Genomic DNA, 14,544 nt, shown 5'->3' on the forward strand with positions numbered 1-14,544 from the left:
ATTATTTGTTTCAGAGGTACAGGTCTGTGATTCAACAGTCTTACACAATTCACAGCGCTCACCATAGCACATACCTTCCCCATATCTCTCCAAAAAAGATATATTTTCCCATTCTGAAGATTGCTTTTTAGTTTTGTTGATTGTTTTCTTCACTGTGTAGAAGCTTTCTATCTTGATGAAGTCCCAATAGTTAATTTTTGCTTTGGGTTCCCTTGCCTCAGGACATGTATCTAGTAAAAAGTTGCTAAGGCTGATGTCAAAGAGGTTACTGCCTGTGTTCTCCTCTAGGACTTTCATGACTTTCTGTCTCCCATTTAGGTCTTTCATCCATTTTGAATTTATTTTTGTGTATGGTTTAATAAAATGATCCAGTTTCATTCTTCTGCATGTTGCTGTCCAGTTTTCCCAGCAGCATTTGTTGAAGAGACTGTCTTTTTACTATTGGATATTCTTTCCTTGATTATTGCTTTTTAAATATTGCAAATAAATATCTTGTCAAATGAGATACTTCATAAGGAACCATAAAAGCTTATTCATAATACAAATATTTTCTTCAAACTTTACAAAGGCAAGCACAATGTTTATCCAAAAAATGTTGAAAAGTCCTTATCTGTATCAAATGCATAGTAATACTATATATTTTAATTCAACACTCTATGTCATATTTTAATTTTTTTGACATATTTTAATTTTTAACTGAAGTCTCAGAGTGTAAGGACACTCAAGGTTGTCAGATACTTAAAAGACTTACTTAACTAAAACAGCCTCAAGCAAAAAGCACCCCCTATATAAGGAATGAATGTGTCTCTAAAAAGATTTTAAGTTCCAGATGAAAGCATCAGTAATTGGCCATAAATTAGCACAATTACATTGCATTCTATTTAGTAGAATACAATAAAAAATAATTGCTTGAAAAAAAAAATATATAAATATATAAATATATATATATATAGCTGATAGAGCATCTTCTTATTCATAGATAAAGAGTGTTACATAATAATGTCTAATTCCATCTGACTTCTATTATCCCTGTCATACCCTATGTCACACTGGTTGTTCAGATTTTTGGAACTTAATGTACATTTTTTAAAATTGTGTACTTTTCTTCAAAACTGCTCTTCTGAAGACTGCAACAGATTCTTTTAACTTCCTGAAAACACTTTCTAAAAATGCAGAACAATTATATATAGCAAATGCCTTCAAAATTTAAAGGACTGTAATAGATTCTTGATTGAGGGTACAAATATAGATCATATTACTTATATTCCATATGCTTATCAATTTTCTTGAGACTGAATCAGATGTGCAAGGCTTGAAAATCAGTTTGAAATTTGGCAAAACTTCACCAAGTCAGACTTGAGTAATTTAAAACTTGTAACAATTTGGACAGTTCCCAGCTTGTAATGTTCCTTTATTTGATTAATCATTTTTTCCCTATAGTGAATATATTAACTCTGTAACTCTTCCCCAAAAGCATAAATTAACTTTGTAAAATATTGTAGAATGTTATTTTTACAAAACACATGAATTTCATAAATTTCAGAAACACACATGAAATAATAAATAATAAACAAATGTTATTTTCTTTTCATTATGATGGGGGATAGAAGCATAAAAATGTTCACCTTTAGCCCAGAAGGCTGACCTATAACCTACATAGTTTTGATAAGGATCAAATAAGTGCTGGGTGCTACATTCTTAAAGGGTCTCATGATGGCCTGTATGTCTTACTGATAGTTAATATTGTACTGAATGATAAACACCAGAGAAATCTTGGAAAAGTGGTTTTATGAGTAGAAATTTGAAGAAGACATTTATGATCTAATACTCCCTGCATGTCCCCACCCACTCAAGCACTATGCATATAACCACTAGCTTCATACAGTAAAAGTTCAGCTCTTTCTGCCATGGGTCTTGTCCCTGTGCTACTTGAATAAACTTACTAAGTTGCACTGTAAAAGGTCTCAAGAATTCTTTCCTGACTGTCATGTTCAATGATCCTGCAACAATTATAGTTGTTTGTTTGTTTTTTAACATTGTACTTAAGCATTATTTTTCTACATTTTCTAAATTTATATGCTTTGCAAAAAATGAAATGCATATGAAAATAACTGGGTAGAGTTCAATTTATGGTTATTAATTTGGCACCCAAAGGGTCAGATTCAGAACCTTCACTTTATTAAAAATAGTAAGTTAACCAGCCACAAAATAACAAATAGTGTAAAAATATTTAGATATTGGTCTGCTCACTCCATTTTTGAAGCCCCCTTAAGGGTCTCTACTTAGCAAAAAATTGGGGTTGGATTTGTTAGTCAAATTTTGAGCTGTTATGATTGAAATGAGTAGAAGTGTTTTTCTTTTTTTAAAGTACCTTATAAGTTAATTTAAAAAATCAAACTTGTTTCCACCCGAACTGATTTTAATGAGGTTTCACTAAAATTTGCCTAATTAGCATACAGATTTCCCTATATTAAATCATATTATAAAAAACAGTTGTCATTTTTTTCAATCCAAAATTTCAGAAGTAGACTTAAAAATCAGTGGAATAGGCAATCATTCAGAAGATACTTTTTGAGGAATGCTTGTACCTTATTCAACAAATAAATTAACTCAACTATCATTAGCAAACAACACTAGGAAGAAATATGTATTTACTGTCATATTTTTATACTAGCATCTGGCACAAAACCATCTAAAGAATCTTCCTGGAACACACATTGAGAAACACAATTTAAGAATATTTCTTATACATTCATAAAAATCAAATAAAAGGAATAGAAAAATATCAAGTGTTTCCTTTCATACCTGTGGTTGGGGATGAATCCAGATCTCCACAGTTGTTGACTCTTTCATTGGGGTGTGAGATCGTACAACCTCCTTTATTGGCTTTAGAAGGAGAAATAAAACACAAGTATTTTTTCAGTGGTTTGTTAAAAGTGAAAAATGTAGCGCATTGCACACATGCACGAAATATGGGTAAATAAAATAGTGCCTGTGTAAATCTCTGTACGTATCATAGTCATTGAGGAGTTGTAATATGACAGGCAAAACTCTAGACACTAGGAATAGAGAGAGAAAAAAAATTATCTCGTAGAGCTTAAATTTCACTGTAACTTTTAAGTATTCCATTAAACATATGAATGGAAATGTAGAGGACAAGTTAAAATATTTAAATGGATGAAATTTAAGCTGGAGAGATTTTTTCACTCCAGTGCTGTTATAACTCAATGTGTTCAACAGCTTGTATTTATGAATTCACCATGGTCTAAAATTAAAACCTATCCTGTTTGCCAGAACATCACAAATTTGCTGCCTAACATAAAAATATATTTAATAAGTGCCAAGAAATTTCTGAACCAATACAAAGATACTAACCTACCAACCCAGAATAGTTATCAAGGTCTTGAAAATATAATGATTTTATCCATTGAATTTTCTTCAAGACTTAGAGTATGTTCTCTGTTTTTAAAATAATGAACACATGCTATACACATTTTCTGTATATTTGGTTTTAGTATATGGATAAAGGATTTGCTAAAAAGTTATCCTTTGATCTATGAAAAAGAAAGATTTTTCAAGAAGCTGAAAAAAACGCAATGAATGTTGATAGTTTCCATGCTATAATAGCAGAGTTGAGTAGTGTATTTGAGATCTTATGTCACACTCTCAGAACTTCATACTGTTGTTTGGTGTGCTACAAATTACAGTGATACAATTATTATTTGACAGTGTTTTGAAGGAGTGCAGATTTTGTCACCCCAAAATGTGTTTCTTTGGCATAAAGATTATCTTAGGTTGATCATTTTTAAGAAAAAACAAACATAAGAAAAGCTCTGAAAACTGAGTAGAAGTTACCCTTTCATAAGAAATACTATATTTATAAGGGAAAAAAGGATGTTTCCTTTTCTGTACCTGCAAGAGAAAGGTGACCAAATTTTTAGCAACTCATCATTGGAGAAGGCAACAAACTTAAACCTGCATAACAGATTCTTTACGTTTATTGTGCTCTTCCTGGTAACCTTCCTTAACTGTTTCACCCACCCCCCAACATCTTTTGTCTTTAGCTGAAGATGGATTTAGGGTAATGTCTTGGGCCACTTCAGAAAGTTATTCAGTTTTTCTGGGTATCCTCCATGTATATAGGAAGCATACATGTTATTAAACTTTTGTTTGTTTTTCTCCTGTTAATCTGTCTGTTACTACAGGAGGTCTCAGTTGAGAACCTACAAGTGTAGAGCGAAAATTATTTTTCCTTCCCCACAGTTTCAAGTGCCCCAACATATCACCTTAATGTGACTATTTGTTTGTTTATTTATTTATTTATTTATTTATTTATATTGCTTGTGCATGACCATTATGTCAAATCAAGAAAAGAAGAGACAATCAGACTTGGAACATATACTTTTAAGGTCTAGTTGAGCAAGAATTATTTTGTTATCAAATTAAATGGCAAATCAGGTTTATTATGCAATGACACTATGGTTGTGACAAAAAGAATACAGTACAGGGGGAGGGGGGAAAGATGGCGGAGGAGTAGGGGACCCTATTTCAACTGGTCCCTGGAATTGAGCTGGATATCTACCAGACCACTCTGAGCACCCACGAAACCAGCCTGAGATGTAAGAAGATCTGGATCTCTACAAACAGAATATCACAGGCAGTTGGTTTTGAGGTACAAAGCAGAGAGCCGTGATTCTGCGGACAGATATCGGAGGATAAACGGCAGCAGGAGGGTGCCTGGCTGTGGGGATCCTACACTGCCGGTGAGTGACAGCCTCGCACGCTGCGGACGGGGCACAGACTCGCAGACCGGTAGCGCCGGGAAAGGACTTTAGGGCAGCCCCCGGGGCGGAAAACCAGACCGGCGGGGTCGCACACACGCAAACCGCAGCCCCCCGGACAGAAACCCAAAGCGACGGTCGCATGCACGCGAACTGCAGCCTCCCAGACGGAAACCCGGTTCGCCGGGGTCGCGCAGGTGAACTGCAACCCCTGGGGTGGAAAACCCTACCGGCGGAGTCGCGCGCATGTGAACTGGGAGCGGCTGGCGGTTTTAGAAGCACAAAGGGCAGAGACGTGCCCCGACCTGGAGGCAGGACTGAGGGCGATGCGGAGGGGCACAAAACCCAGGACGCTGCAGTTTATAGCAGCACGGACAGAAACGGAGACAGTGTGGCCTGGAGAGCTCACTGAAGAACAGACTGCTGTCTCTGCTCTGAGGCAGAGGGTTGGAAATGGTCTCTTCTGCTCTGACTCGCGGAAGAGACGCGGAAAGCCGCCAGGGAAAGGCACCAGAGAACAAAAGCCCCAAAGACTGATTCCCACTGAGCCCATCCCCCACCACAGGGGCGCAAGGCAACTCCGCCCAAACAGGGTTGCCTGAGTAACAGCGTGGCAGGCCCTTCCCCAGAAGACAGGCTGGGAAAACAAGAGGCCAGCAACCCTAAGGTCCCAAGAAAACAGGTGCATCTTGCTTGGGTTCTGGTCAATAATTTGGACTCTATACATTCCCTCCAACACCCATCAACAGAATGACTAGGAGGAGGAGCCCCCAAAACAGAAAAGACTCAGAGATTATGACTTATGCTGCAGATTTGCAAATGGATGCAGATATAACCAAGATATCGGAGATGGAATTCAGGCTAGCAATTGTGAAGACAATGGCTAGAATGGAGAAATCAATTAATGGCAACATAGAGTCTCTAAGGGCAGAAATAAAAGGTGAATTGGCAGAACTTAAAAATGCTATCAATGAGATCCAATCCAATCTAGATAATCTAACAGCTAGGGTAACTGAGACAGAAGAACGAATTAGCGACCTGGAAGACAATTTAATAGATAAAAAGGGAAAAGAGGAGGCCAGGGAAAAACAACTCAGAATCCATGAAAATAGAATCAGAGAAATAAGTGACACCATGGGGCGTTCCAATGTCAGAATAATTGGAATCCCGGACAGAGTGGAGAGAGAGAGAGGACTAGAAGATGTATTTGAGCAAATCGTAGCTGAGAACTTCCCTAATCTGGGGAATGAAACAAACATTTGAGTCCTAGAGGCAGAGAGGACCCCTCCTAAGATCAAGGAAAACGGGCCAACACCCCAACATGTAATAGTAAAACTTGCAAATCTTAGAACCAAGGAAACCATCTTAAGGGCAGTTAGGGGGAAGAGATTCCTTACGTACAGAGGGAGGAACATCAGAATAACGTCAGACCTATCCACAGAGACCTGGCAAGCCAGAAAGGCCTGGCAAGACATATTCAGGGTACTAAATGAGAAGAACATGCAGCCAAGAATACTTTATCCGGCAAGGCTTTCATTTAGAATGGATGGAGAGATGCAGAGCTTCCACGACCGGCAGAAGCTGAAAGAATATGTGACCACTAAGCCGGCCCTGCGAGAAATATTAAGGGGGGTTCTATAAAAGGAGAAAGACCCCAAGAGTGATCTACAACAGAAATTTACAGGGACAATCTATAAAAACAACGTATTCACAGGCAACATGATGACAATTAATACATATCTTTCAATAATCACTCTCAATGTGAATGGCCTAAATGCTCCCATAAAATGGCACAGGGTAGCAGATTGGATAAAAAGACAGGACCCATCAATATGCTGTCTACAAGAGACTCATTTTGAACCTAAAGATACATTCAGACTGGAAGTGAAGGGATGGAGATCTATCTTCCGTGCCGGCGGACCTCAAAAGAAAGCTGGGGTAGCAATTCTTATATCAGACAAATTAGATTTTAAACTAAAGTCTGTAATAAGAGACACAGAAGGACACTATATCATTCTTAAAGGGTCTATCCAACAAGAAGACCTAACAATTGTAAATATCTATGCCCCCAACATGGGAGCAGCCATCTACATAAGCCAACTGTTAACCAAAATTAAGAGTCATATTGATAACAATACGTTAATTGTAGGAGACCTCAATACTCCACTCTCAGCAATGGACACATCATCTAAGCAGAAAATCAACAAGGAAACAAGAGCTTTGAATGATACATTGGACCAGATGGACCTCATAGATATTTACAGAACATTCCACCCTAAAACAACAGAATACTCATTCTTCTCGAGCTGCACATGGAACTTTTTCCAGAATAGACCATATACTGGGTCACAAATCAGGTCTCCACAGATACAAAAAGATTGAGATTATTCCCTGCGTATTCTCAGACCACAATGCTCTAAAACTGGAACTCAATGACAAGAAAAAATTTGGCAGAATTTCAAACACTTGGAAGCTAAAGACCACTCTACTCAAGAATGTTTGGGTCAACCAAGAAATCAAAGAAGAACTTAAACAATTCATGGAAATCAATGAGAACAAAAACACATCGGTCCAAAACCTATGGGTTACTGCCAAGGCGGTCCTAAGGGGGAAATACATAGCCATCCAAGCCTCACTCAAAAAAATAGAAAAATCCTGAATTCACCAACTAACTCTACACCTTAAAGAACTAGAGAAAAAGCAACAAATGACGCCTAAGCCACGCAGTAGAAGAGAAATAATTAAAATTAGAGCAGAAATCAATGAATTAGAAACCAGAAACACAGTAGATCAGATCAATGAAACTAGAAGTTGGTTCTTTGAAAGAATTAATAAGATTGATAAACCACTGGCCAGACTTATCCAAAAGAAGAGAGAAAGGACCCAAATTAATAAAATTATGAATGAAAGGGGAGAGATCATGACTGACACCAAGGAAATAGAAACAATTATTAGAAATTATTATCAACAAGTATATGCCAATAAACTGAGCAATCTGGATGAAATGGAGGCCTTCCTGTAACCTATAAGCTGCCAAGACTGAAACAAGAAGAAATTGACAACCTGAATACGCCAATAACCAGTAACGAGATTGAAGCAAGGATCAAAAACCTCCCAAAAAACAAGAATCCAGGGCCTGATGGATTCCCTGGGGAATTCTCCCAAACATTCAAAGAAGAAATAATACCTATTCTACTGAAGCTGTTTCAAAAAATAGGAACAGAAGGAAAACTTCCAAACTCATTCTATAAGGCCAGCATTACCTTAATCTCCAAACCAGGCAAAGACCCCATCAAAAAGGACAATTTCTGACCGATATCCCTGATGAATATGGACTCCAAAATCCTCAACAAAATCCTAGCTAATAGGATCCAACAATACATTAAAAGGATCATCCAACACGACCAATTGGGATTTATCCCCGGGATACAAGGGTGGTTCAACATTCGCAAATCAATCAATGTGATAGAACACATTGATAAGAGGAGGGAGAAGAACCATATGGTCCTCTCAATTGATGCAGGAAAAGCATTTGACAAAATACAACATCCTTTCCTGATTAAAACTTTCCAGAGTATATGGATAGAGGGAACATTCCTCAAGCTCATAAAATCCATCTATGAAAAACCCACAGTGAATATCATCCTCAATGGGGAAAGCTGAGAGCCTTTCCCTTAAGATCAGGAACACATCAAGGGTGCCCACTCTCACCACTGTTGTTCAACATAGTACTAGAAGTCCTAGAAACAGCAATCACACAACAAAAAGAAATAAAAGGTATTCAAATTGGCAAAGAAGAAGTCAAACTCTCTCTTTTCGCAGACAACATGGTACTTTATGTGGAAAACCCAAAAGACTCCACCCCCAAATTACTAGAACTCATCCAGCAATTCAGTAATGCGGCAGGATACAAAATCAATGCACAGAAATCAGTTGCTTTCTTATACACTAACAACGCAACTGTAGAAAGAGAAATTAAAGAAACGATTCCATTTACAATAGCACCAAAAACCATAAGATACCTTGGAATAAACCTAACCAAAGAGGTAAAAGATCTATACTCTAGGAACTACAAAACACTCATGAAAGAAATTGAAGAAGACACAAAAAGATGGAAAAATATTCCATGCTCATGGATCGGAAGAATAAACATTGTTAAAATGTCTATGCTACCCAGAGCAATCTATACCTTCAATGCCATCCCAATCAAAATTCCAATGACATTTTTCAAAGTGCTGGAAGAAACAATCCTAAAATTTGTATGGAATCAGAAAAGACCCCGGATTGCCAAGGAGAGGTTGAAAAAAAAACAAAGCTGGGGGCATCACGTTGCCCGATTTCAAGCTATATTACAAAGCTGTGATCACCAAGACAGCATGGTACTGGCACAAAAACAGACATATAGGCCAATGGAACAGAATAGAGAACCCAGATATGGACCCTCAACTCTATGGTCAAATAATCTTTGACAAAGTAGGAAAAACATGCATGGAAAAGAGACAGTCTCTTCAATAAATGTTGCTGGGGAAATTGGACAGCCACATGCAGAAGAATGAAACTCGACCATTCTCTAACACCACTCACAAAGATAAACTCAAAGTGGATGAAAGACCTCAATGTGAAACAGGAATCCATCAAAATCCTAGAGGAGAACATAGGCAGTAACCTCTTTGACATCGGCCACAGCAACTTCTTTCAAGATACATCTCCAAAAGCTAGTGAAACAAAAGCAAAAATGAACTTTTGGGACTTCATCAAGATAAAAACTTCTGCACAGCAAAGGAAACAGTCAACAAAACAAAGAGGCAACCCACAGAATGGGAGAAGATATTTGCAAATGACACTACAGATAAAGGGCTGGTATCCAAAGTCTATAAAGAACTTCTCAAACTCAACCCCCAAAAAACAAATAATCAAGTCAAAAAGTGGGCAGAAGAGATGAACAGACACTTTTCTGAAGAAGACATACAAATGGCTAACAGACACCTGAAAAAATGTTCATCATCATTAGCCATCAGGGAAATCCAAATCAAAACCACACTGAGATACCACCTTACACCAGTTAGATTGGGAAAAATGGACAGGGAAAGAAACAACAAATGTTGGAGAGGTTGTGGAGAAAGGGGAACCCTCTTACACTGTTGGTGGGAATGCAAGTTGGTACAGCCACTTTTTGGAAAACAGTGTGGAGATTCCTCAAAAATTTAAAAATAGAGGGCGCCTGGGTGGCTCAGTTGGTTAAGCGACTGCCTTCGGCCCAGGTCATGATCCTGGAGTCCCTGGATTGAGTCCCACATCAGGCTCCCTGCTCGGCAGGGTGTCTGCTTCTCCCTCTGACCCTAACCCCTCTCATGTGCTCTCTCTCATTCTCTCTCTCTCAAATAAATAAATAAAATCTTAAAAAAATAATTTAAAAATAGAGCTACCCTATGACCCAGCAATTGCACTCCTGGGTATTTACCCCAAAGACACAGATATAGTGAAAAGAAGGGCCATATGCACCCCAATGTTCATAGCAGCAATGTCCGCAATAGCCAAACTGTGGAAAGAGCCGAGATGCCCTTCAACAGATGAATGGATAAAGAAGATGTGGTCCATATATATAGAATGGAATATTACTCAGCCATCAGAAAAGATGAATACCCAACTTTTACATCAACATGGATGGGACTGGAGGAGATTATGCTAAGTGAAATAAGTCAAGCAGAGAAAGTCAATTATCATATGGTTTCACTTATTTGTGGAACACAAGGAATAACATGGAGGACATTAGGAGAAGGAAGGGAAAAATGGGCGGGGGAATTGGAGGGAGAGATGAGCCATGAGAGACTATGGACCTGAGAAACAAACAGGGTTTTAGAGGGGAGGGGGGAGGGGGGGATTGGTTAGCCTGGTGATGGGTATTAAGGAGGGCACGTACTGCATGGAGCACTGGGTGTTATACGAAAACAATGGATCGTGGATCACTACATCAAAAACTAATGATGTATTGTATGGTGACTAACATAACATAATAAAATTAAAAAAAAAAAGAATACAGTACACACTGATATTACCAGACTGATCACTCATCACAATATTCCAACTCACAGGAAAACAGCAGTCAAAAGAATTAGACAGTTAAAATGGAACATTTCATCACAGCAGAATTTCTTCACAAAATGTTTTAAAAAAATGAAAATTAGACAGTGACCAAAGTAAGTTTCCAAAAGTCCCTTTGTTAGTCAAGCAGAGAAAAAACTTACTAATGGTGAACTAATTAAGTTGTGTTTGTTTACAACAGCCAAATAAACTTATCTAAAGAAAGTAAACTTAAGATTGTTAGCTTTTCAACAAATACAGTTACTCAAAAAGTTGAGAACATTAAAAACAATATCAATACTGAATTTAAAAAAGTACCGGTAAATAATTCAAGTGTTTTTTTTTTTTTAATCTTCTAATGAGTTAACAGATGTTACCAACAATGTTTAGCTGTTATTTACTTGAGGAAGCAATGCCAAGTTTGAAGTGACTAAAGAATTAGCCTCTATCAATGAATAGTCTGTGTGGAACAGAACAGGCAAAAGTATTTCCAATGAAGCTGAGAAAACACTAATTCAGTAAAACTTGAAGTGGGATCTGCTAAGAAGTGTTATAACTAATGGTGAGTAAAATATATGTGGCGCAGAAAAAAGTTTAGTTGGGCAAATTTATAAGGCTTGGGAAAATATAAGTCATCCAAAGCCTACAGTTATTGTTGTATTACACATCAGCAGGTACTTCGTGGAAAATGTTTGAGTCTATCATGTGTAAGGTCAATAGTGAGCTTCATTTACTATTGTTAATGGCACAATTGTTATTCTGTGAACTTTTGTCAAAAATACAAGTCGAATATCCTGATTTGCCCTACCACAGAAGCTGTTGGATGGTTTGGCAGTGGCAAAATTCTATTGAGTTCTGTTTTTGTTTTTTGTTTGTTTGTTTTGAGCTCAAAGCCAATATTGAAATTTTGTCAAAGGAGAAGCACCCTTGACCACTATTATCAAACACTGAATTACTTTGGAAATTATTTTTTTGCTACAAACTTGATAAAGTGTCTTAACAAATCTAGCTAAAATTATAAGGTAATATAATGCTTATATGTAAGACCTATACAGCAGTAAAGTCATTTTGATGACAACTGCAATTGTTTGAACAACAAGTAATGTCAAGTTACATTATATACTCTAGCATTGTAGAACAAATATGCAATTGAGGAGCTTTTACCTAACCTTCAATTAGAAATTATTAATCTTTGGGATGCCTGGGTGGCTCAGTCAGATAAGCATCTGCCTTCGGCTCAGGTCATGATCCCAGGGTCCTGGGATTGAGTGCTGCATCAGGCTCCTTGCTCAGTGGGAAGCCTGCTTCTCCCTCCCCTTGCCTCTCCTCCTGCTTGTGCTCTCTCTCTCTCTGACAAATAAATAAAATATTTTTTAAAAAAGAAATTATTAATCTTCAATGTGATGGCATGCTAAATGGAAAGTATGAAGAAAATAATCTAATAGAATACTTTACATGCCTTCTAAGAAATAGATATGTTGAAATAAAACTACATGCTTATGGATTGATATCAGTATTTGGCAGTAACTATCTGTATGGAAAGACATTTCCAGAGATCAGATATACAAGTCCATTTATCTTATTAGGAGGTCTATATTACATAACAAATTGTGCATAATTGATATTCGAATATCATCAATTGAAATTTTGTGGAAATTTGTTTTCTCATGTTATAAAAATATCTATTCTGGCCCTTTACAGAAAAAGTTTTCTGACCCCCATCTAGGGGAAAAGGAAAAACAGACTAATAACTCTGATTAATGGACAGGTCTATAAAATAAGTCTGGTAGATATTAGATGCAGAGAGTGAAGAAAAGTTTTGTTGTTGTTGTGGTTGTTTGCATAAAAAGCAATATGGTCCAAGGCAAGAAACCCCAGGATGTGGTTAGTATGACTGGAGTGTCATAGAGATATAGCTGTATGGTGGGACAAACATATAAGAAAGTGAATTAATCACATACTCTTGATGGACTTGCAAAGTTAGCTGGTGATTTTATAGCCATACAGTAAGCAAAGTAGAAATATTCTAATGTATTTGAGCAAAGTATTGTGTGCTACAGGACTTTCTAAGAAGATTTGTGCTAAGATCTCAGATTTAATTTTATTTTTAAACCAAGTCTCTTAGAGTTGCATTTCCCATACATATTTTAAGCATCTGGTTTAAACATTTTCTGTCAATTGTGAGAAGTTTTATGTCTGTCTGGGCTGCCCTCAAATGTATAATGCCATTTTCAAATGTCCACTGAATTAAGTAAAGATGGTATTTTTGGTGGCTAAATGTTTAAAGCTATGTGGATGTATTTTGTCCATTTAAATTTGGCAACTAAACATCTCTATTATATTATACACTTCAACATTCAAATATTAGGAAAATTTATTGAATTTTGTTTTACACAAAAATGACAACTTAAGAGTAAAATAATACTCCCATCCCTGACGATGTTCTTCCCATTACCCCTCCCCCTTCCACCAAATCCAAGTTATAAAACTAATAATGAGGAAATCATCTAATAAAATAGCTTCAATATAAAGAACTGCTGAGGATTAACTACAATGTAAATAGGAGAAATGGCAATTCTAGGAAATATTAGTGCTCAAATACATTTATGCTTGACTTATTTTTTTAATTTTTAATTTTAAATTCAATTTAGTTAACATATGCTGTATTATTAGTTTCAGAGGTAGAATGTAGTGATTCATCTGTTGCATATAACACCCAGTGCTCATTACTTCAAGTGCCCTCCTTAATGCCCATCACCCAATTACCCCATCCCCCCACAAATGTCCCTTCCAGCAACCCTGTTTGTTTCCCATAGTTAAGAGTCTCTTATAGTTTGCCTCCCTCCTTGTTTCCATCTTTCTTTATTTTTCCTTCCCTTCCCCTATGTTCATCTGTTTTTGTTTCTTAAATTCCACATATTCCTGAAATAATATGGTATTTGTCTTTCTCTGACTGATATTTCACTTAGTATAATACCCTCTAGTTCCACCCATGTTGCTGCAAGTGGCAAGATTTCATTTTTTTTTATATTCTTGACTTCTTTAAGAAAAGGAAACACAGTTCATTGATGATACCTGAGAAATAAAAATGCACATCTGCATTTCTGTTTCCTTACATGCACCACATACTGAACCAAATTGTATTTTCCTTTTTTGGAATCTGATGTCAAGCTGTTAAGAAAAGGGTAAAGTGCTTTATAATTACTCTTTACAGATTTAAGTCTCATTTTAACCCAATTCATATTAAGAGAGTGCTCGAATAGTAAAAAGTGAGAAATACGTCTTACCACTAATCTTAGAGTTTTGAGAAGTGCCACTGGCATTGTTGCTAAAAATTAAAAAAAAAAATACTTTCAGGAGACGGATGGATAGATATTGAATCTTATTATTCCTGAGTCAAATATTACTAGTTGGTAGTTTAGACATTGGAAGGGAATTTGATGTAGTTTTAAAATGTATTAAATCCTTTAAGCAATAATACATTATTTCACCAGTGATACCTTGTTGGCCTGATGAAATAGACATATATGAAAAAAGGATGGTCATTTATATTATTTCACTTTTCAGAATCCAGAAATTTCATGGCTTAAAAATTGTATTCTATTTGAATAATTTTATTTATGAATGTGAGAAGAGACTGGCTCATAAGGAGCATTGATTCAAGTAAATGCCCCAAATTCTA

At 36.7% G+C, this 14,544-nt stretch overlaps 1 protein-coding gene across 1 annotated transcript in view; it reads right to left on the reverse strand.

The window, feature by feature from the left end:
• Nucleotides 1-14,544, reverse strand: part of PCDH11X (protocadherin 11 X-linked) — a 586,654-nt gene that overhangs the window by 419,519 nt on the left and 152,591 nt on the right. The window contains exon 4 of the mRNA XM_078063863.1: nt 2,806-2,886. Within this exon, the coding sequence (XP_077919989.1) occupies nt 2,806-2,886 (81 nt within the window). The remainder of the gene's footprint in view (nt 1-2,805; nt 2,887-14,544) is intronic.

The sequence above is a fragment of the Halichoerus grypus genome, chromosome X (genome assembly GCF_964656455.1).
Source record: "Halichoerus grypus chromosome X, mHalGry1.hap1.1, whole genome shotgun sequence".
Classification (NCBI taxonomy): Eukaryota; Metazoa; Chordata; class Mammalia; order Carnivora; family Phocidae; genus Halichoerus; species Halichoerus grypus.